Source organism: Gymnoscopelus braueri (genome assembly GCF_963280865.1).
Source record: "Gymnoscopelus braueri genome assembly, chromosome: 21".
NCBI classification, from domain to species: domain Eukaryota; kingdom Metazoa; phylum Chordata; class Actinopteri; order Myctophiformes; family Myctophidae; genus Gymnoscopelus; species Gymnoscopelus braueri.
The window spans coordinates 8,160,019-8,184,107 of NC_137623.1; the positions used below are offsets into that span (position 1 = coordinate 8,160,019).

Consider the following 24,089-nt stretch of genomic DNA (forward strand, 5'->3'; position numbering starts at 1 on the left):
ATTAAAAAATCAATGAGATCAGTGAGATCACCAAAGCACACAAGAGGCCATACACAGGGAAAACCAAGACAAAAAAGGGAAAGGAAAAATAAACTAATAATAATACACATACACACATGTAGACATACAAAATAAAATAAAATAAATAAATAAATACAAAACCCGGTCAGACAAACAAACTCACAAAAAGCTAAATAAATGAGACAAGTCAAACAATAAACATGCATACATGCATTAGATGGAGACATGCATACATGCATTAGATGGAGACATGCATACATGCATTAAACAAAACATAACACATAACAAGCAAAACATTCAGTACAATATGGACATCCACACGAGACAAACACAAGTCAAGCACAGGACAAGTACAGGATAATGTACAGGAGCCACAGGTACGGGGAAAGGGAGAAATGGACAAGGCCACAACCCAATACAGATTAAAACTAGCCAAGCGACTGAACTGCATCCAGAGCTCTGGACCGGTTATCCACCGTGTCAGCTCTGGCACCGTTCATTCTGGCAGTAGAGCGCTCCAGTAAACAAATATCCGAAAAACAATTAAGCCTGTTTATTTTCAAATTAATAGTTGGTTCAAGCCAGTTTTTAATAATAGTTTTCTTGGCGGCAGTTGAGGCGGCTAGTAGTGTTTATCCTGAAATGTTAACAAAATATTTGGGTTATAACCAATAAGAAAAAGGGCAGGGCAGCTGGGAAGAGGTTTACCAATAATAGCTATAACAATCTCCTTAATCCAAATCCAGAAACATTTAATTGAGGGGCAATACCAAAACATTATGTAAATAGTCTCCTCTCATTCTCTGTTGATGTGTGAAATACAGCTGGAATACTGCTGCATGATGAAAGAGGAGATCGCTGAGCTGAATGAGAAACACATGAGTATGTGTACAGGGTACGGATTTTCAATACTTAACACTTCTACTCCAGTACATCTCAGATGCAAATATTGTACTTTAACCCCACACATATTTATTTTTTACATCCATTGTTTCTATTTACTTTGCAGATTTTTTTTCCCCACAAACAATGCATTAACCCCAATTACTTCAACTATTCGATAATACCGATCTACAAGCTTACACTGTGTCACCATGCGGTATATCTGCTATTTTCAAAAGATTTCCTATTCTACCCCGGATTTTAACCATGATTTTAACATTGACGTAATAGAGCTTGCCTGCTTGCTCAGGGGAGAAATCTTATCTTGACCACCAGGTCAAAATTTGTGTCAGATCCTGTGTGGGACCCCCTTGAAAATAAGACATCTCAAGGGGCTATCCCTTCAATACAAATGAAATCTAAAATCTGTGTCTAGGTGGGACATGACCTTTGCCACGATCTAAATGTCTCAGTAGAAGAGCAGGGAGACCAAATATGACTACCCCAATTGTATAAGTTACATTGTATTAACATACTCAATTGTTTTAATTAAAATTACATTTTATTCATTAAAAAATAGTGACATAGTGCCGCATTAAGCAACACAAATGACATACTGCACAATGAGTACTTTTACTTTTGATACTTAAAGCAATACAAGGCAGGTCCAAACATAGCGATTTTTAGCAACCTCTGCTGGTCACTACGGTCGTTGCAATTATTTAGCGCAGTCCTGCATTACCCAGAATTCCATTTGTTTTCACCGGAAGACGGAAGCGTTTCAAAAGGCGTTCTTTTAATTTTTATATATATATATATATATATATATATATATATATATATATATATACATACACACACACACACACACACACACACACACACACACACACACACACACACACACACACGAACACACACATTCATTCATAGTCATGATAATTGAAGATATATTTTTTTTATTCCAGAGGTCATTACGGTGGATCATCAGATTATGACTATGAGTCTAGGACAGGCATAGAAACATCAGATTACGACTGTGGGTCTAGGACAGGTGTAGAAACCTCAGACGATGGGTCTAGGACAGGCGTAGAAACATCAGACGACTATGGGTCTAGGACAAGCAGAACATCAGACTACGACTATGGATCTAGGACAGGCGTAGAAACATCAGACGACTATGGGTCTAGGACAAGCAGAACATCAGACTACGACTATGGGTCTAGGACAAGCTTAGAAACATCAGACTACGACTATGACTACGACTACGCTTGGATAAGGTTAGAAACATCAGACTACGACTCTGACTACGACTACGCTTGGACAGGCGTAGAAATATCAGACTACGACTATGACTACGACTACGACTGCGCTTCGACAAGCGTAGAAACATCAGACTACGACTATGGGTCTAGGACAAGCAGAGGAACACCAGACTCTGGCTATGGGTCTAGGACGAATGAAGAACCTCGAGTTCCAGACAAAATGTAAGATCACTAATCTCTTTGAACTTCAACTGGAAAGAGAAAGAACAAATCCACATTGCAATGATTTAAAATTTTACATGATTCTAACTTCTACTGTATTTTTACTAGCAAACAAAAACATGACTTTAACATGAACATATTGGAAACTAGAAAAAGTGCTCCTCGGAGCACAGGTCTCCGCCAGGTCATGTAGGTTATTGTAGGCCAGCAATGTTGATGGAATATGAATAATCGGACAGAATGTGTACCGATTTGCGTGATGTTTGGACAAAATGTTTAGGAGTAATATCAAAGAATTGTTTTTTAAAAATCGGCGCAGTAAAAAATGGCACTATAATAGGGCAGTGTCAAAAGGGTGGCATTTGTTCCTCGACGTAGGGCGAATGTGCGTGCGAAGTTTCACTGCAATCGAACGCTGCGTTCATGATTTGAGGCATTTTGTTCAAAACGGGCGCAGTCTTTCAAACTTTAAATGTCAACATTAGCCAATTAGGATGGAATATGAAAAATGGAACTGATTTGTCTTGATCACGTGACAATAGAGATCATGTGTACCGATTTGCCTGGAATTTTGATAGAATCTGACGGAGTAATATCAAAGACATGAGTCGGCCTCCTGGTGGCGCAGATGTGAAAAATGCAGGTCAGCGGTTTTTCCTTGAGCTCTAGGGAGTGCGCGTACAAAGTTTTACACAGATCGTTGCAGTTATAGGTAAAAACACGAATCGGCCTGTTATAGCACCACCATGAGGCTGATTTGAAAAATTTCACGGAGATCGCACGCTGTGTACATGATTTGAGGACTTTTGTTCACTACGGAGCACATAGCCTTATGCATGTGTAATAGCTGAACAGAGAGTTCGATTTGCTTATGAGACTCTCAGACTTTACTTTTACTCCACTGTAAATTACAACATGACATGTCTTCATTGTTGTCTATTTTTGTCCAAATTGCGTTTTTTTGGCATTCCCCACTTTGGTTCCTCAATTGTTGTTTCTTGTTTGTCAAACTTTTTAGGCTCACCCCATGTCCAGCTGACCTTTACTCTAGTTCTCACTTTTAACTCTTTAATTGCCAGAGTTAAAACATCATCTATATCTGCCCTTGCCAGCGATTTCGAGCGTTTTTACTAACCTTTGAAAAATCATAGAATATTATTCTTCACAACGATCCACCCGGTGATCGCCTCAAAAGATGTATCCGAGTCTCGTAGAATCGCGGAGAAAAAATGTGAACGGGCTGTTTTTTTTGGTGATCACGTGATGTGCTGCTGCTTTTCTTCTCTGGGAGTCAAATGGTGACTCCAACAAAATGTCATCATTTAACCAACTTCTGTTTTCCTCCTTTTTTCCTGCTGCACAAACACCCGCATTCATTACATCTCTCAAGCTGAGTACAATTCCAACACATGATTAGACATAATACAGAATGGTCATAACAATAAAATAAACCAAAATAATATAGTCCCATTCTGGATTATTCCTTCAGTATCAAAAAATATATATATTAAGACTAACTCATATATATATATATATTAAGACTAACTCAGAGTCTCAAAGTAGAAAAAGTATAAAAATGAACTAAATCATCAATATTTCACAATAATAACTGTTGTGAAGGACCCAGTGAAACACTGTATGGCTGGGTAGGTTGTGTTCGCCCTTGTGCATTGATTAGGACGCAGAAGACAATGGTGGATACTGAGGACCTTTTATTCTCCTTAATAAACAGGTGCTACTGAACAGCAGGGTTGTGTGTGGTTTCTGTAATAAGCAGAATATAACAGCGAATGAATGCCCTTGTAAGTTGTGCATCATAACAGTCACATGTACAGTATAGACAGGTCTCATTTAACATATTAAACCAAATGAATAATGGCCTCTAAACTTCACAGTTTAGCTTAGCTGCTCAAATTACATTCATACGGTATGGCACCTGTATCTGCCCAACTGGGGTTAGAAGCACAAATTCAGCTTATATTATAAGTAGTAGTTACCCAAACGTATCACACTGATCATTCTAAGAAACAAGTGCAGTGACATTACTCTTCCTCATCAACATAGGGGATGTGCAAGTGCATACAGTAACAGTACAACGATACAAACGAACCATCGATAGCATTTCTCTGACCGTCGGTCACTATTACAGAGTGACGAGGCAGTTAGCTGCTAGTTAGCATTAGCAGGTATTTAGCTTGGTTACAAGACCCGTAACGGGACAACAGGTTATATATCGACTTCATGAGAACTTACGTTTATCATACACACACACAGGCACTCTGGTGTGTAGCAGACATATGTAAACTAGACTTAATATGTCTAAATAGTGCAATCGTTATCTTTACGAACGGAGCGTCTCTTGCTTCGAGCGTTCAGCTCTTTGTTCTTTGTTCTCGCAAGATGAGGTACAGTCTTACTAACAGGGCTCGCTGTAGTCTCGCGAGGGGCGTAACAGTCTCTCGGGCAGGGGGGGGGGGGGGGGGAGAGTGGGAGAGAGAGAGAGGGCGCAGTCTTTCTAACAATAACCCTTTTGTCAAAATCATAGTAAATTTGGTTCAGATAATTAATATCACACGGCTGATCTGAAAGCCATGTCTTTCGACAGACTCAGTTGAAAGTCCTTGTCATTCATTTGAGCTACTCCCTGTTCTGATTTATCGATATTTGCCCCTAACGTGGACAGAGGTGTGAGGGCCCGTTCATTGCTGCATGCAGTGTTATTATTAGGGCCCGAGCACTGTACCAGTGCGAAGCTCTATTGAAATTTTCTTCTTCTTCTTCTTCTTCTTCTTCTTCTTCTTCTTCTTTCAGTGCCAAGAGTATTTTCATAAAGTACTCCCAAACTGCCAGGAATTTGCGTTTTTTTTAATTTTTTAATTTTGTAATTTTTCATTCAAATAAATGATCTGATTGGGGTTTTAAACCCATAATACAGTTCTACCAGTAGAGAGCAACAAATCGACACATTGATGATCTCGCTGGCTCACTCGCCCCCTCCCAAACAGGCTCACGTCATATCCGGTCAGAACCGGATGTTGACATTTTCGACAATCGATCGGGCTAAATTACGATGCGATACACGACTACGATGACTGATCGTCACCCAGACCAAAGAGAGTAGACGTGGACCTCTCCGTTCGCTTTTTATACCGTGTGAAAAAACGTGACTTTCCCTATTCTGGCCGAAAATCACCGGAGAAAAACAACGTGACCCGGAAATAAAAAAAAAAATTTACATCCGGCTCCGGGTGAGTCTGAAGGAGTCAGGAAGCGAAAGTGATCATGAAAAAAAACAGAATAGCGCGACCACAGTCAAAAGTAAAAACTCGGGATTTCTCGTGCTGGCACTGAGGGTACTCGGGAAAAACTCGGGATATCCGCGGACCCCCAGGGCTCCTTGAGGGATTTCCAGGGGGTCCTTTGTTGGTTCTCAAAGTGTGGTCCGGGGACCCCCAGGGGTTCTTGAGAGCTTCCCAGGGGGTCCCCAGCTAAATGACTATCAGCGTGGTACATTGTGACGCGTTGTGAGCTTGTAGATTGGCTATTTTCCAGCTCAGAGCCATAACCATTCCATCTCTCCTCTCATTGGCTAGCCGTCCCAGTGGTTATCAAAGTGCGGTCCGGGGACCCCCAGCGGTCCTTGATGTGTTCCCAGGGGAACCCAGGTAAATGATTGCTGACTCTGAGAGTGGATGTTCCTAACGGGGGTTCATCTGTCCCAGTGGTTATCAAAGTGTGGTCCGGTGACCCCTCGGGGTCCTTGACGGGTTCCATGGGGGACTATCATAGTTATAATAGTATAATAGAAACCTCTCTGGCTTCCTTTTGGCTGGGCTTTAAACAGCCGTAACTCCAGTTTGCAGCATGCTACCGTCTCCAAACTTGGTTTGTGGACTTAGACTACCAATAGGGACAGGTTGTTATTGCTTAAGCCACACCCCCTCTGTATTCCTATTGGCTAGGCTTTACACAGCCAGTTCCCAGCATGCTACAGGTCCCAAACTTGGTGGGTGGTCCCACAAACTTCCAATTTCATAAAAAACATGACCACTTCCGTTTTTTTACCTCCTACTTCTGGTGTGTCTGATTGCCTCATACTGTCTGAGGGGTGTGGAGTTTAATGGTGTAACCCGGAAGTGGATCTGTTCACTTGGATCTGTTCACATTGAGGCTTAATCAGGAGTTATAGGCCAGGGGTAGGCTGAGTGGTGGACATTGCTCTTGTCTTTGCATGTCTTTATGTATGTATTTTGTTGTTTTTTTGTGTCATGTCAAATGTGTGTACTGTTATATGTTGCATACATGGCTGTTGGGTCGCAAGACAAATTTCAGTGCAAACTGCCAATAAAGTATTATCGTATCGTATCGTACTTCCGGTTGTACCAGGAAGTGGTCGTATAGACCCGAAAACTATGCCTCCTATGGGTACAAGGAATCCAATGGTGAAGACCGGAAGTCAATCAAACTTAGTGAGCTGCAGGCACACTTATAATGTATAAGAAATGTTTGTTTCTATTATTATTATTATACGCAACTTATCATCATCATTTTAATGAATTCATCATTGTTGAATATGAAATCATGTAAAGTATACGCGACTAACTTGACTCTGGTCTTTGTCTGTTTGCCAGGACAAAAATACAAGCACAACCAGCCACTGATGATGACTACTGGGAATGTAAATGGTGTGACTCCAGAAACACTGCTGAGGATTTAAGATGCAGACACTGCCGTGTGATAAAGTAACGTTGGCTCTCTCTCTCGTGTGTGTGTGTGTGTGTGTGTGTGTGTGTGTGTGTGTGTGTGTGTGTGTGTGTGTGTGTGTGTGTGTGTGTGTGTGTGTGTGTGTGTGTGTGTGTGTGTGTGTGTGTGTGTGTATCCAGCTGGCTGTCTATTAACAGTGACCGTTTAAATGATTTACCTTTGAACTTCAGTTGTGAACCTGGAGCTGATGACACAAAAGGCAGCTTTCCATATGCATGGCCTCACCCTACCCCACACCACACCGCCCACTTGTGCCACGGTTCCACTACAATGAAGTGGGTAGCGTGGTGTGTAAGTGGTACTAAACTCGTGCCTAAAAAGTACCCAGTCCTGGGTAGGTCTGAGCTAGGCCAAAACGGAGCCAAACACTTCATAATGACTGATCACTCACCAACAAAAATTTAGAACAGGATATAGTTGTAATACATTATTGTTAATAGATTATATTGTATTATAATCACAGTTATAATCTATTATATTGTATTATAATTATCATAGTTGTAAAACATTATACTACTTTATAGTGTATTATGATCACAGTTGTAATCTATTATAGTGTGTTATAATTACCATAGTTCTTGTAATACATTATAATTTATATTGTATTATAATCACAGTTATAAGGATCCATTTGGCTCATACCGAACCAAATGGTTCATACTATTACTTCTACTACTACTATTACTATTACTGATAATACTACTACTATTAATACTACTACTATTACTATTACTATTACCATTATTACTGCTGCTGCTACTACTACTACTACTAATAATAATAATAATATGTAATATTAATACTGCTACTACTGTTACTACTAATATTACTACTGCTGCTACTACTACTACTACTACTACTACTACTACTATTACTATTACTATTACTATTACTATTACTAGTACTACTACCACCACTAATACCACTACTACTACTACTACTACTACTACTTCTACTAATACTACTAATACTATTACTACTCATCAACATGGCATCCTCGAAAACAAGGATCCGTTCTTCTTTTCCATTTATTTGCTCTCCCCTTGAGCTAGATGAACTAACTGATGTGAGTAGAAGAGTTGGGTGCAGCCCGGGCACAGAAGTGTTGGAGGTGGACGGGGTAACATAAGACACTGGTGTCTTTGTTGACGCTTCGTTTGGGTCCCCCTAGCAGCCTAGAGCCATGAGCCTGTTCACAAAATAGGGTCTGTTTGGGGAGGGATGAGTCTTCCATGCAACACAAATGACCTTCCACGCTTGGGAGGCCCGAGTTAGAACGACATTGTTAGTGATGCGTCCTTCCCAGCCGATTCCCATGATTTCCCGCAACTTTTGCTGGTGAAACTTCTCCAGGGTCCTAATCTCTCAAGAACAGATTCTGCTCTGCGTTTGAATCTGTCGGGGGGGGTTCGTCATATCGCATACGCACTGGCCTACAAGTGGGCGTGCCTTCAGATCAGGAAGCAGGCCGCGCTTTACCAAATCAAATGTAGTGGGCGGGATTCACGTGTCCGTCGATCCTTCCCCACTCGAAACAAACCGAAACTAATTCAACAATAGCGTCCGCGGAGCAGACAAAACCACGGAAAGATATTCACATTTTAACTTGCTCTTTCATCATAGAAACAAGTGGGCTTATAACCAAAACGATCCAAGTTCTCTGAGAGAAGTGGTGTTAGTGTTCCGTGTAGAAATATTGTTTGTGCCTCACAGCTAGAAGGTCCTGGGTTCAATTCCCGCCGGGGACGCTGTGGGTGCTGGGGGCGTGTTCTCTCCTCCGTGTTATCAGTGTCCATACCCTAGGTGGGGTTGGTGAAAGGGCCTTTCTGTGTGGAGTTTGCATGTTCTCCCCGTGTCTCCTAGGGTAGTTAATACCCTCACAAAAACATGCAGTAATCCTGGTCACTATACTGCCTCCCCCTGGTCAGCCAGGGCGCCTGATGGAGGGGAAAGGAACTGGTTGGAATAACGTGTTCCTTCCACACGCTACGTCTAACCAGGGAATCTCCCCCCTGTCGGGTGATAAGAAGCGGCCTGCTTGCTCCTCATGCATTGAAGGAGGCATGAGCTTCAGCTTGGGCTCTCCCTAGGCTGGCAGAGGGAGAGTAGCGCCCAGGATTACATAGGCGATTGGCACTGGGTGAAACAATATGGGTTACAAAATCGTGGGATAAAAATTATTAAAAAATATATATATATATATATTGTTTGTGGGAATGAAAACATAGTCGCACCACCGGAAGTTATGCGCTGAAGGCAGACCAAAACCCCGGTTTCCTTGCGCACGGGTGCTACGTCAACTTCCTCCCAGAGCCAACTGAGATAGTCAAAAACAGCAGAGGGCGCTGTTTTTCCTTTTCATTTGGCGATGGGTTCCCAGATTGCCAGGGTCCTGATGTTCTTTCCAACAGGGAGATGCCGCGGTAATTTCCACAGGCAGAGTGATCGCCTTTCTTGAAGATGGGCACGATGCTTGCGTCCCGCTTCATCTGTTTGATTGCCGAGTCTCTTCAACAGAGGGCGGGAGACTCAATTGGATGTTGAGGAATCGCACAGAGGAAGACTTCTGAAGCTTGGGGAGGCCGGTTCAGGAGGTCTTCGAAGTGCTCTTTCCATTGGGCAAGAATAGCATCTTTGTCCTTCAGGAGTACCTGACCATTAACATAGCTTAGAGGGATGCGAAGAGGAATGAATCGATCCGTAGATGGTACGGATGGCTTAGAAGAAATCCCTTGTCTCATGGCGGTCGGCATAGCCTTGGATCTCCTTGACTTTCTCGGTCTACCAGTCATCCTGAAGCTTCCGGATGGTACGTTGAGCCGTGGCCTTGATCTTACGGAAAACAGCTTCCTTGTTTTTAGATGTTGGTTGGCTTTCCCATGCTAAGTGAGCCCTCCATTTTTGGTCAATGAGATCACGGATTGCAAGGTTGTTCTCATCGAACCAATCTTGATGCCGCCGTTTCACGATGGTCTCACAAGCAGCTGAGTTGATAGCAGTCTTGATACGATACGATAAGATATGACTTTATTATCAGCTCACACTGAAATTTGTCTTGCGACCCAGCAGCCATGTTTGTCATAATACACACATAACACGGAAACATAAAAAATGACATACATAAAAACATAAAGACAAGAGCAATGTCCACCGCTCAGCCTACCCCTGGCCAGACTCTAAATTAAGCCTCAAAGTCGACTGATGGACAAGGACTTATTCAGCCTGATCTTATTGTATGTTGGAACACCGTAACTCCTTCCTGAAGGCAGCAACCTATATTCCCCATACAAAACATGGCTAGTGTATAAAGTGATATGAGACATGATCGTAGGCTACAACGGGGGATTTATATTGATCTTACTACTATTACTACTACTACTACTACTACTACTACTACTACTACTACTACTACTACTACTACTACTACTACTACTACTATTACTACTACCACCACTACTACTACTACTATTAGTACCAGTGATGGAAGAAGTACTGATTTTTCACTTAAGTAAAAGTAGCAATACCGCTATGTAGACATACTCTGTTACAAGTATAAGTTTACTTGATAAAAGCTTTATAGTACCGAAAGTAAAAGTATACATTATGCAGAGATGGTCCTTATTTTTATGAAACAATTACACATTGAAGCCAGAGGCAAATTCCTCTTTGATGATGATGACGATGATGATTATTATTATTATTGTTATTATTATTGAGTGTGCCTGCCATGCCAATGGCAAAACACTTATTGTAATCCGCCATACTTAATAATATTTATTTATTTAATAATATTCTTCCTGCAAAGATTGTCCTGTCATGGCGCCCGCACGGTAGACACAACCCCCGCAAAAAAACGTGCGGCTCGGCCGGGACAAGTGTGTGCGATTTAAATTTTGTGCCGTTACGTGTTACCACGATGACGTAATCGCCAAAAAAAACATTTGACTTTCTATGGGTTTTTTTCCCGAAAAATCTGAAATCATCACCTCACTTTGGAGCCACATTACTCTGACATACTGTTACGTAGAAACATGATTTAAACGTGAAACAGCACACTATCAGGTATTCAAATACGTCACATGTTTTTTTCCGCAATCACATTTCAAAGTTTGGGTGGTTTAAGCCAACTTTCGAATCTAGAGTGCGGCAGACTTCCAAACAAATCGTCCTCTCGGCCAAAATATTCACTTTTCATGTTTTTTGGCCATTATGTAGCCATACTTGTCTTCGTTCACACAATGTGACTATGAAAGCACAAAGATATAGAGAATGTGAACTACGGCCCTCTGAGTGACAGGAGTTCACAAATGGAGTTCCATTGCCGTCCATGTTAATTAATGTATAAATTTGGCCAAGAAGATGATTAGAAACATAATTCTTAACTCGCTCTTATACAGTAGGTGACCAGTGACTTTGGCCAGTTTCACTTTCAAAACCGTTGCATCATGCATGTCACACAAACAGAATGCGATATGTTTTGTTGATATAACAAGTTTGTTCATATAGAGTCCTATCCACAAATCCACCATTTAACATCCACAATCCACATTATCAAAACCATTGGTGTTGTGTGCTGGATTTGAACCAACATCATCTCGGGTCACACGCTCCATGCAGGAGGTGTGAAAGGAAAATGGCCAAAGTTGCTGGCCACCTACTGTAACCACGTTTTTGATAGTACCAACACAATATCTCAGGCCACTCAGAGTTAAAAAAAATCACACCCAGTGTGAAGTGGGCGGTGTGGTCACAGTGGTCATCACAGTGATGGAAGTTCGTTTGCCTTCATCTCTGTTTAAACAGGTCTATGGCGAAAAGTATCAGACCCACTACTACACTACAATTTGTAGCACGTCACGACCTAGCAACAGCTGCAACAAATATGCTTTAATTACAGTGCTGAAAGCAGAGGCCTAATTAAGCCATAGGCAAGGGTTGGGCTGATTGGCCAGCTGTCCCAGTGGTTCGGGGATCCCCAGGGTTACTTAAGGATTGGCCATGCCACACACACACAGACACACTAAAATGACAATTTGAGTAAAAATATTTCAAAGTAAATAAATTGGGTAAAAGTTAGGGCCGGGACTTTATTGTGTTAATTTCGATTAATTAATTAGAGAAAACATATCACGTTCAAAAACATTTACGCATTTTAATCACACATATTTTTGCACCGCGGAACGTTTCTCACTTGAGTTTCAGCCCTACCGATCATACCGGTGCACCAACCAACGTGTATGTCGTCAGACAACAAACCGCAGTCAGCGCCATAGATATAGAAACCTAGATACCTCATTGGCCTCTGCAGTTCGTTGGAGCGACTGGTATCGCTGTCGCCATTTTAGAGTAGGCAAGCTACCATTCAAAGTGACTACTGGCCAATCACAGCGCGTTGACTACTGGCCAATCACAGCGCGTAGACTACTGGCCAATCACAACGCGTCTAACTGATTTTTGCTGCACGGCTGCCTCTTACGAAAAGACCCGCCCCCACCTGCCCCTGATTGGCCTACCGAACGCCCCCTTCTGTGACACACGCGGAAGCTTGCCTACTCTAAAATGACGCCCGAGATACCAATGCCTCAGAGCCGAAGGAGGCGTCTACCTTTTATATGTCTATGGTCAGCGCAGTGCATGAAAACATGAATGAAGACGTCGATGAGACCGCCTTGGTAAACATGAAACATGTTGCAGCTAGCGTGGAAGGTAGTCCGAGTACAAGGAGCCCACCATCAGTGAGACAGACTGCCCACTGCAGTTATTATTTTAGCCAAGGTTATTCAGAGGGTTGGACTGAAATTGATTTGATTTTTTAAATCAATATGGACTAAATGTTGGTAAATCAACAAAGTCTGTTATGCCCTCTGGAGCAACAGAGAGATGTTTTCTAATGGTCTGGGTTTCCACTTTTCTGATGAAAGTATTGTTTTACTTAACAAAAAAAAAACAGGTTGAAGTGTTTACAGAAGGTCCTTCAATTGATATAGGCTACCTGAATCTCTGAAATGTATCCTACATTTGCTGCACTTTATGGCAAAAATTGCGCTGATCTGTTGGTCTTGGTTAAGTACCACCTTGATACAAAAAATATAAACAATGTTTTGCTGCTTAAGCTTATGTACTCACTATTCATTGATTCACTCGTATACCAAAATCCATTTGAAAAAATTGCTTCTCACTGTTCTCAGGTCAAATATTGATATGCAATTAAAATGCAATTAATTGTGATTAATTAATTACAAAGCCTCTAATTAATTAGATTATTTGTTTTTATCAAGTCACAGCCCTAGTTGTTATTATTATTATTATTACCCTTATTGCTATTATTTTATATATTTTTTGGTGGATGGGGTGGGTGGGTGGATCTGTTAGGACCTAACAGACAGTCTTACATCTGTAACTGGAAGAAACAAACTAACAGGTTATGTTTCCACCTGTACAGTTACAGATATGTTATTGAACGTTATGTCATAATATCATAATAATATGTTCCTCATTGTTTCTCCCTCCTCTTTCTATTTGTCTCTTTGTCTTTTCTATCATTCTCTTTCTCTCAGTTTGGACTACTCCATCACAGCCATCCCTCTCTCTGCAGCACACATGAGGAAGTATTGGCATAAAGACTCCTATGTCCCCCGTAACTCCTATGTTCGCTACCTGTGAGTGTTCAGCAGACAGAAAGCGGAACCAATACTATGTGTTCGCACCACCTGACCCCAGACCAGCTGAACAATTATCACTTATTGAATGATGAGTCAAATCTGATGTCTGACTTTGTCTCTTTCATTCTCTGTGTGTTGGTGAGCAGTGTATTGAACATGTTGACACGAGACCCAGCTGAGGACAGGAAGAACACGGTGACTCTGGCTCAGAACATAGAGAGGAACCTATATGAGTCAGCTAACAGCCAGGTAAGAACCTAATATTCTCTCCATGACATTTATTTACATGTTCTAATGACTACATGAACTACAATGCAGCGATCCCAAACTAATGTCTAAGATGTTGCTGTTGTTCCAGTGACATACAAAACAAAAAACAATAAAATAAATGTTTCAAAATGTTCAAAATGTGTCCAAAATAAGAATGCCAGGCAATCACATGAACCATAGCGAGTTGAACATTTGACGAAAATAGACAATGTACAAGCTTAGAATGCATTACATTGTAATCCGCTGTGAGATTTTAGGCAAACAGATCCCTTGGCACTACCCATTAAGTACACACAAGGCAGCTGGCGCTGTCCCCAAACGGCATCTTACGGCCATGCTACCCACTATACATTATGCCGACTCCGTTATTTGCGACTGGAGGTGTGGCCATGGGCGTGTTTGCTATCCCAAAGAATTGCTATCTTGCCCAGACACGTTTGGGAAAGCGCATAGCGGGTTTTCAGACCAGTCCGTTTGGTAGAGCGCACCTGCAATAGAAATGTCGGGAGTCGGGCCGGGCGCACAACATCAAGAGGTCTCCCTCGCTCCTAATTCTCAACAAATCTCTGTTATTCAAATGTTCCTATAATCAAAAGTGAGAGAATCAATTTCTTGTGTCAATTGTGTTGATATAAGATTAGGTTAGTCTATTCAAAGACAGTGATTTGTGCTGCGCAATGCCATTTGCTCCAAACAAGTGTTGTTAGTCCATTGCACAGGAAATCAAGAACGGATTTCAATAATTTTACACTCTCTATAATCAGTAACATGTGGGAGGGTGATATATGTGTATCAAATATGGTTTTATTCAAAAGCAATCAAAGGCTAGAGCTTATGATGGAAACATCGGGATTTGTCAGGTACCTAATTTTGTGGCTGCAGAGTTTAACAGGGCAACACTTCTGAATGTGATTGTCATGATAATTTCACTGTAATCCACAAAAGTGTGACTGTTAATTCCTTGTATCAATAAATTGTGTTTTTATCAGCAGTTGCCAGTTAACCACTTAAACCCCAGCATCAGTATTGTAGGAAAATCTTTTGCTGAAGATAGCAGATCGACAAGCTGCGATGCATTGTGAGCTTGTTGATCAGCTTTTTTCAGCTAAAGCTTTCTCCACAATAACTGAAAACAGAAAATACACTAGTATAGAGCCCTGAGGGACTCCGGTTACCCATGTGGGGTTTAAGTGGTTAAGCTTATCAAAGACACAAATTGGTTTGATCTGCGTTTGCTATAACCACACCAGACCATTCAGATTAATTCATCCAGAACACAAGCGATTGCTGTAATTTAGAGTTCTCTATAACCAGCAATGTGTGAGTGATAATTCTGTGTATTAAATATAAATTGAATCAATGTTGGACAGCTTCTTCCATGGGCAGAGAGGGAGAGAGTGTAAATAACACTGGGCAAAAGGCATAGTGCAGCCGGCTTTAAAGGCAATGGCATCTGGCACGCTGATTGGTATTAATGAAATGCCCAAACCACACCTATAATGTAAGGGGTAACGCAGGTGTTTTAGGGATAAGGCTGGTGTCGCAAGATAGCAACTCGGCACGGGAACGCCCCTTGCACGATGCTAAATCCCCAAATAGTGGATAGCGCGACATGGGCGCAAGATAGAGCCATTGGTGTTGACAGAATAAAGCATCGGACCTAGTACAGAGCCCTGGGGGACCCCGTTCAACTATGTATAAAGGGTTAATGTGGATATCGTTGCTGGCGGGCCTCATATCTAGGGGAGAACCGCCACGGTTGTAACTCATCATGGTTGCAACATGCACGTTCTCTTGATTCGTCAATGCCATCATAACGCCGTCACGTCAGTATGTGACCAGTGCTGTAATGAACGTACCCAGGAAGTAAATAGTATTTTCATCCAGGCCAGAGAGAGTTATCGCAGAAAAACTGATTTATCTCAAAGTAAGTAAATACTTTCACCTTGAGTATCTTTTGTCTACATGTATCCGTTCTTCATCAGTTTACATAATTTTAACACGCTATGCACGTTAGTTCTGTTATGTAAACAACTCCAAAGCAGAGCAGTCCGATTGTAACATGCTCTTTTTAGGTGTAATCAATGTATTTTCCGATGGAATTCACTCAAACTGCCATCCGGTAATATTTAATGAATTCCTTATGTATAATACATTATGTTATCACATCCTTGGTATGAAAACAATGTAAAACAGTTGCTTGAATTAAATATAATTGAATTAAGCTGAAAACTATTTTTTTTAATGCTGTTTTTAAGCAGTGTTACATTAGTAACTCATGCTGTTACAATTAGTCATATGCGCTTAAAATGTAACATCGGAACAGCGTCCACTTTAGGTTTGATAATTCACAACCTGTTTTATCAATTGAAAAGCTTTAGTGGTGTATGATAGTGGACATGTGTAGGTCCTTTGCTTGAAAATATTACATATGTAGGTAAAAAGTTCACAGAGTAAAAGAGTGAAAAGTGAAAAACGTTACAACCATAGCGGTTCTCCCCTACATGGGATGATCTTTTTCATCATACAAGAGTGTCACTCAAAAGTACTGAAAATAGCAAGTATACATGACGCGTCACAATGCGACATGTTGTGAGCTTGTAGATCAGCTTTATTTACAATTTAACAATTTAAATACTTACATTGAACACCCTGTTCATCCCCAGGGGTCTATTCTTGGTCCCTTACTTTTTTCCATCTACACCAAATTTCTTCACTGAAAATAGCAGATCTACAAGCTCATTGTGAGCTTGTTAGGGCTGCTATTTTTGTGAGTGATTGCCCCAGAATAGGGACGCTAGGGTTCATGAGAATAACAGTGTGCTATTTACATTGCTCATTCTTTCATTGCCAAGGACGACTTTTACGACTTTTTTTTTCCAAAGATCCAGACTGTCAAAGACAATTTTTACGACTTTTTTGTTTTCAGTGGTTTTCTACCAGATGGTCACACAGGAGTGACCATTTTTATCTGTGACCATTTTTATCCTCAAGTCACACAGATCCAGGAGATCACGTGATCGTGACCGTGACACGTGATCGTGACCATTTCCTTCCTGCTTAGCGTATTTGGGGAAATGGCTGTATCTTTTTTTGTTTCTTTCTCCCTGCATTTTTGACAAGACAAGCTTTATTTAACGGCTTGTAACAAGCGACCGGGGGGTTGCGATGACTTTTTTTCTTTCTCGCGGAAGCACAGTGAAACCATCCGTGTTTAGCAACCGTCAAAGATCGATCAAACTGGATGTAAATATTCTATGACTAGTTGAAAAGGTAAGTAAAACCAACAATCGCTGGCAGTGGGCGATTCATTTATGTATTTAATCTGGCAGTGAAAGAGTTAACAGCTTGATGTACCTTGACTCTCTCATTGTCTTAATGTGTGAAATACAGGAGGAATACCGGAAATTGATGGAGAAGGTCTCTGAGCCTGAGCTGAAGAGGCGGAGTAAGATTCTAGCCACTAACACACACACACACACACACACACACACACACACACACACACACACACACACACACACACACACACACACACACACACACACACAAAACTTAAACTCTACAGTATATACTTCGTTGACCGGGGTCCTGCTTGGTCCCTTCCTTTCTCCCCTCTACACCAAATCTATTTCCTGAAAATAGCAGATTGATTGATTGAATAATGTATTAGCAGTTTGCAGAAAAAAGCACAGGAAAGTACAGTTCAATACAAGGTCAGCTAAGAGGATTTAAAACCCAAGAAAGCCTATGGCTTGTTTCCATTGGGGTCCTTTGTACTCAATTCATAGAAGATCAACTAACTGTTGTAATGTGTTGTATTGTAACTTGTAGATCAGCTATTTTCAACACATTTTCGTTCATTTTTGCTGAATGTTCACTTATTATGAGCTGCCCAGAACATTGACTCTAACATTTAACCATTTAACTCTAACTTCATACTGGAGGGGGAAGGGCCACCTCCAGTATGATGAAAGAACAAAATGGCCGCTGTGTCAATGGGGTTAATTGAGTTTACAGTGATATTTATGTACAGTCATAAAACAATGTATCAGACCTCATGTCTTCTATACTCATCATGTGTAATGAATGTTTGTTTGTTGTTCTTCTGCAGAGATGGACATGTCTGGTCTGATGAAGTTGAAGTCCATGGGTCAGAGATCAACACCTCCCCTTCCTCTTGGTGAAAAGGTTAATATCGGTCCGGGGTCCAGGGCGGGAGGTCCAGGGCGCGACTAAGCGATCCTCCTTTCGTCTGGGCTATTTTAACGTTTTTAACCAATTACGTCACTTATATTAGTTCACGTGAGGGGTTTGGCCTTAGGTCTGAATTTTCCGCTCTGCCCATGGCGATTGCCATTAGATGCTTCCCTTCATAAGATAATCATAGTACCAGCCAGAGGGGTGTGGCGAGCATGTGCTATACAGTGCACCATAGAGCAAAATTAGATGCGCAGAACCATAACACACACTGATTACTCTGATTACTGAAAATAGAGAGAGATGAAGTGACGACGAGAGGTCCGGACGCAGTGCCTGAAAGTTGGCGCACGGAGACCGCATGGTATCAATCCTTCTCTAAACATTCAAGCTATAATCTTAATCCAATTGAACGGTTACAGTGTTGATTGAGATCCTGACTGCTGGTGTGTGGGGAGTGATTGTGGAACGCCAACCGAAGACCTGTATGGTCCGGTAATGAAGTTTCACACTACTTGCTAACTGCCAGAGTGCCAGGGGAGCATCTGCTCAGAGTTTGTTTTGTTTTGTTCTGTTGCCCTGTGGGTGGTGCATGGCCACGGCCATAGCAGATACGTAGATAGTTGGGAGGGACTGCTCATATCTCATGCAGATATGAGCAGTCAAAGTCCAGCTGTTGGCCCCTATGGGTTTGACCTATTCTTGTTGTAGGGCATCATAGAGTGTATTTGGACACGTGGGGCATCGTAGAGTCTCTGTGGGCTACAGAGGGCATCCTAGAGTGGGCTACCTAAGACAGTCAGGCCTGAGTTATTGCATAAAGGCAAGCAGGGCCAACTCCTCTTGGACAATACATGAGAATGCACAATTACTGTATTGAGACAGTAAACACAAGTCAGCTGTAAATTCCTAAGCTTCCTTTTCTCTCCTCATCAGAGTATCACTCTGGAATGTAGGCCGTCCAGAACGCTGAGCTAACACTGTACAAGTGAAAGTCCTTGTATTTGAACATGCTTGGCCAATAAACAGTCTCTACAAGGCGAACACTCCTGTTAGGGGATATTAATGCTTATCTGTGTGGTTTTGTTTTTGTAGCCTGAGCACCACCGTAGATCAACTTTCAGGCAAGGCATGTTAAACTTTTAGAGTTTACATTTTTAAGAGCTGAGCTTTTTTTGTTGTTGATAGTATATTGTTTACACTGATGCTAGGTTCATTGTTTACCTGTTATCCTATAGTTTCAAAGTACAGATTATTATTTTGATAGTAGACTGATGCTAGGTTCTTGGTTACGTCTGTTCCTAGTATACTGAGGCACTATTCTGTCTGTCTGCATTTGATGCATGTGTGTTATGTTTATTTAATATACATGAATTGATTTTATTTTTCTCTGTTTCTAGGGAACTATTCCTTTGCATGATGAGATGGAAGAGCTTCCTGTTACAGAGTCACTGTCCTCTCTACATCCCTCTCTGGAGCTCCAAGATGAAACTGATCTAAGTTCATGCTTCAGTGGTTTGAGGATAGAAGAATCCATCTCTCTGCCTCGTTCTCACAGCTTATCCTCACTGAGCCAAATTCCATGTTTAGAGAACAAGACAAGTTTCAGAGCAAAGCGGTCCCACAGCGTAAATGATGTTACACTACTGGACAAAACACAGAAGTTTACACCTGATATCACTAACAAGGAAAGCTACAGGTTCCACAGCACCCAAACAGGACTGTTCCAATGCAGAGTGACCGACCTGGTGTTTAAGATGGAGGCAGAGGGATATGTGACTTACAGAACAGTCCACTGGGACCGAAGTCATCTATCCCAGCTTAGCAAGAGGCCTGCAGGACCACTGTTTGACATACAAGGTTCTCAGGGGTCTGTGTGTCAGTTACACTTTCCACATTGTGAGATCCTCTCCACGGGTGGCGGCAAATCCTTGTACGTTGTCCATGTGATGGATGATGAGCGCATGGAGCTGATCTACCCTGATGCGATCACAGAAACTCATGTTATCATAAATGTAACTGGATTTTCCCCCTATGGTGTCGTCAATGATGAGGACAGCACCAATCCTATCTGGGCAAATGTGGCACTGTTTTTTCCACCACCAAATGGTGATGACGACTCAACCCTGAAAGTATTGCTGCTACCAAGGAACGTTGTACTGGATGAAGTGAAGAACAAAAGGAGGAAGCTAGTTGGAGAAGAGATTTACATTGGAAAGCCTCCCTGTAAACTAATCCCAAATCAAGAATACACCCTCTCCTCTTCCCCTCAACATGATTCCATCACAATTGAACCCCTTAGTGCAGTATTTGAAGTTCATGATTCCTATCAGAATTACATTGAAACATTTGAAGTGATTTTAGAGGAAAGGTTTAAGCGTATTACGCTGCTTTTAAGCAACAGCAACACCTCCAACTGTCAATGGAAAGGCAATGTAAAACTTTCAGGTCCTTTTTTAGGAAAAGAACAAGTTCAACGCACACAGAGTCTTGAAGAGGAAGAGAGACTGTATTCTGTGCGGGACAGCTTCATTGACAGCATTTCTCTTCCCAATCTCAACTGTCTCCTGGACAAACTTTTCGCAAAGGAGGTGTTAACCGATGCTGAGCGGGAGACGGGTGCTGAGATCCAGGCGAAAAAAGAAAAGGCACGTTTTGTCATCGACACAGTGAGGCGCAAAGGATCTGATGCAAGTTCAAGCATGATATTGATTCTCTGTGATCTGGACACGTGCCTCTCTAAACATCTTGGGTTGATGTAGAACTTTACTGATGTATTTAAAATACCTTCAGTCCAGTGTACTGCTTCTTTGTTTTTTAGGTAGATGAAAACACAAGTTGGACACATTGGTTGGATGGAGTTGGATTGTTATATTTAACTGTTATTCTTTTTTTATGTAATCCATAACGACATGATGACATGAGAGAATTAGGTGGCAGTCATACAGCAGAGCAAGGGCAGTGCCATGCTTTTGCTCCTGGGAGATGACTACAGCACCCTTGCACCAGCTAATGACTCTGCAGCAGAAGTGGAGAACTATATGAGAGACACCAACCCACTTCAATGGTGGAAAACAAATCAGGGCCGCTTTCCGAGGCTGGGCACATTAGCGAGGCGCTACCTTTGCGTCCCTGGAACCTCGATGCCATCTGAACGGGTGTTCTCCACAGAGGGTCTTACAGTCAACAGACAACCAGATTAACCCCAGAGCATGTGGACATGTTGATTTTTTTAAAACAAAAACCAGTAGACATTAAACAAGCGGAACACTGTGATATGGTAGGCCAGGTCTTTATTTTATTTTGTTAATCTGCTAATTGCTCATCCTCAGAGCTGGATGATTCAATGCATGTTTCTGTTTTCGCCTAAGTATTTTGTTTTTCATTACTAGAAAGTTGGGGAACTATAGGCTATTTCATATGTATTTTAATAAGTTATAGGCCAAAAGGCCAGGCCTGTTTATTTAATTTTCTACTAAAAAAATACAACTTTATTATTGCTATTCCTCTCACAGCTGAATAATTCAACATGTTTTCGTTTATTGACTATATTGTTTTGTTGTTAATTACTATAACGTTATATACTATAACGATTATTTACTAATCATTTTACTATTACATAACATGTTTACATGGGAATTGATCTGTTCTGTAAGCCTTGCGTTGCTGCGGCCTCGCGCTGCCAGTCAATGTGAATGTTGGTTCTAGTTTTATTTATTATAAAGCACGAATGTTGCCGATTTAATTTATTTATAGGCTAATTCTTTGGGTAGGCTAAGGTTTATTTATTATCTATTAGCCTATATTCGGTCCCGTTTACTTCACAGCACTGCAGGGTATAGCGTCCTAGACATGTGAATGTATGAATCCCCCGTTTCACTGCTAACATAAAACTATTTCTTATGGAAAACAATTTGTTGAAATCTTCTTCTTCCTCGTTGTATTGGTATTTGTAATTTGTAAATAGCACATTTTATTATGGACCTGGTGTATATTTCTTTTTTTAATGGGTAAATACCTTTTTTTTTAACACATTTCCTTAACGGTTAACGGTTAATTAACCGGTAAGGCCTAATGGTTACCGGTTCATACAATGTCTCCAAATAGCCATCACTTTCCTGTGAACCAAAGTGTTGTTGACGTTTGGTCTGGAAGCAGATGGCTCCTACATGGTGTAATATCATTGTCAGTGTGTAATATCAATAAAGTATTTACACACATGTCATTGTCTGTGATTGTTGGGGTTTCAAAATTAGTATATTATTAATGATTACAGGTTTAGTTTATGCTTTTAAAAACACTTCATTAGTTGTCCATGAAGCTGCAAAATTATGATGTATTATCTTTGAAATACTAGCAGCAGTTTTCATGACCATGATTGAAGTGAACTTGAGTTTTGATTGCAACATAGCCACATCACTCATTCTGAAGCAAATAACACACAAATGAAATCAATAATAATAATAATAATAATAATAATAATAATAAACTTTATTTGTATATCAAATTGCTTTATAGAGCAAGAATACAATTACAGTTACAACCAATTTAACAATAAGGCAAAAAAAGAAAAGCAAAAGCTTAAAACAACACTAAAATAATAGCAAAAGGCAGTGAATCAGGCAATACAGTGAGAACATGGGTAACAAGGCTGCCTGTCTTAGGTGTAATGGGAGTTTATTCCACGCTGTCGGCCCGTAGAAGCAAAATGCTGCTTCACCGTGTTTTTTATATGTCATTGTAGGCACCTCGAGCAGGTCAGCACTTGAAGACCCGAGGGGCCAGTTTGGAAAAAAAGCAATGCATTAACAAATGAACACGACATATACATTGATATGGTGCAATAACCAGCTTATGCATTGTTTTGATTAGGGTTGATTGATTTGACATCATTGAACACATGAATGTATAACTGTACTAAACTCAACTCAACTCAAATTTTATTTATAGAGCGCTTTTCAAATGACCGAAGCCAACCAAAGTGCTATACAACACAGCAGTAGAAACAACAATGTCACAATACAAACAATACAAAAATACATGCAGCAATTGAAAAACTATTTTAAAAATGCACAGCAGAAAATAGTGAGGTACAGTCAGTGGTCAACTGTAGAGACCTTATACTTAAGTAATCAAACTTGTACTTAAGTACAGTACTTGAATAAATGTACAAATAGTTACTTTATACCATAGTTTTTTAATGAGTGATCAAAACCCTTATTGACTTGTGTTTGGATGCCATCTAGTGTCTAGTTAAGAGCACCTACCACGTTAAGGGCGTTTATCATGCCGGGAACTGGAGTTATGGCTGTTTAAACCCCAGCCAATAGGAACACAGATGTGGCGGAGCAATGGTGTGCCTGTTGCACCCAGGGGCCCCGTCCCTGGTGTTGCTATTGTGATGGCAGACCCCAGTGTTGGTGCCAAGTTTGGTGTGGATCGGAGCAACTGTGCGCCTTGCAGGTCCACATGTTACGTGTGTGACGTTCACCCACTCACCCGTCCACCCTCTAGGAGGGTGGTGAACACCTTAAAGCTGCTGAAAAGTTTGTCTACTTAGGTAGCACCCTATCTCGCGTGGGCAACATCGATGAGGAGGTCATGCACAGGGTAGCCCATGGAAGCGCCGCCTTCGGCAGACTTCGCGCTTCTGTCTGGGAGCGTAGAGGGCTCAGCCTAAAGACTAAACTGAAAGTATACCGTGCTGCCGTCCTCCCCTCCCTGCTGTACGCCTGTGAGACATGGACTGTGTATAGCCGGCATGCGAAGCAGCTCAATGCCTTCCATATGAGATGCCTCAGGA

General features: G+C 41.3%; 1 protein-coding gene across 1 annotated transcript; it reads left to right on the forward strand.

The window, feature by feature from the left end:
• Nucleotides 1–416: 416 nt before the first annotated feature.
• On the forward strand, nucleotides 417–22,455 carry LOC308077599 (uncharacterized protein; the record flags this gene model as incomplete). The annotated part of the gene is made up of 9 exons (XM_080418345.1): nucleotides 417–488; nucleotides 846–916; nucleotides 1,872–2,390; nucleotides 7,022–7,132; nucleotides 13,712–13,813; nucleotides 13,963–14,065; nucleotides 17,480–17,534; nucleotides 18,201–18,277; nucleotides 19,687–22,455. 9 exons carry the CDS (start codon nucleotides 417–419, stop codon nucleotides 21,046–21,048), a joined length of 2,472 nt encoding a protein of 823 aa, XP_080274471.1. The 3' UTR covers nucleotides 21,049–22,455.
• Nucleotides 22,456–24,089: the final 1,634 nt, after the last annotated feature.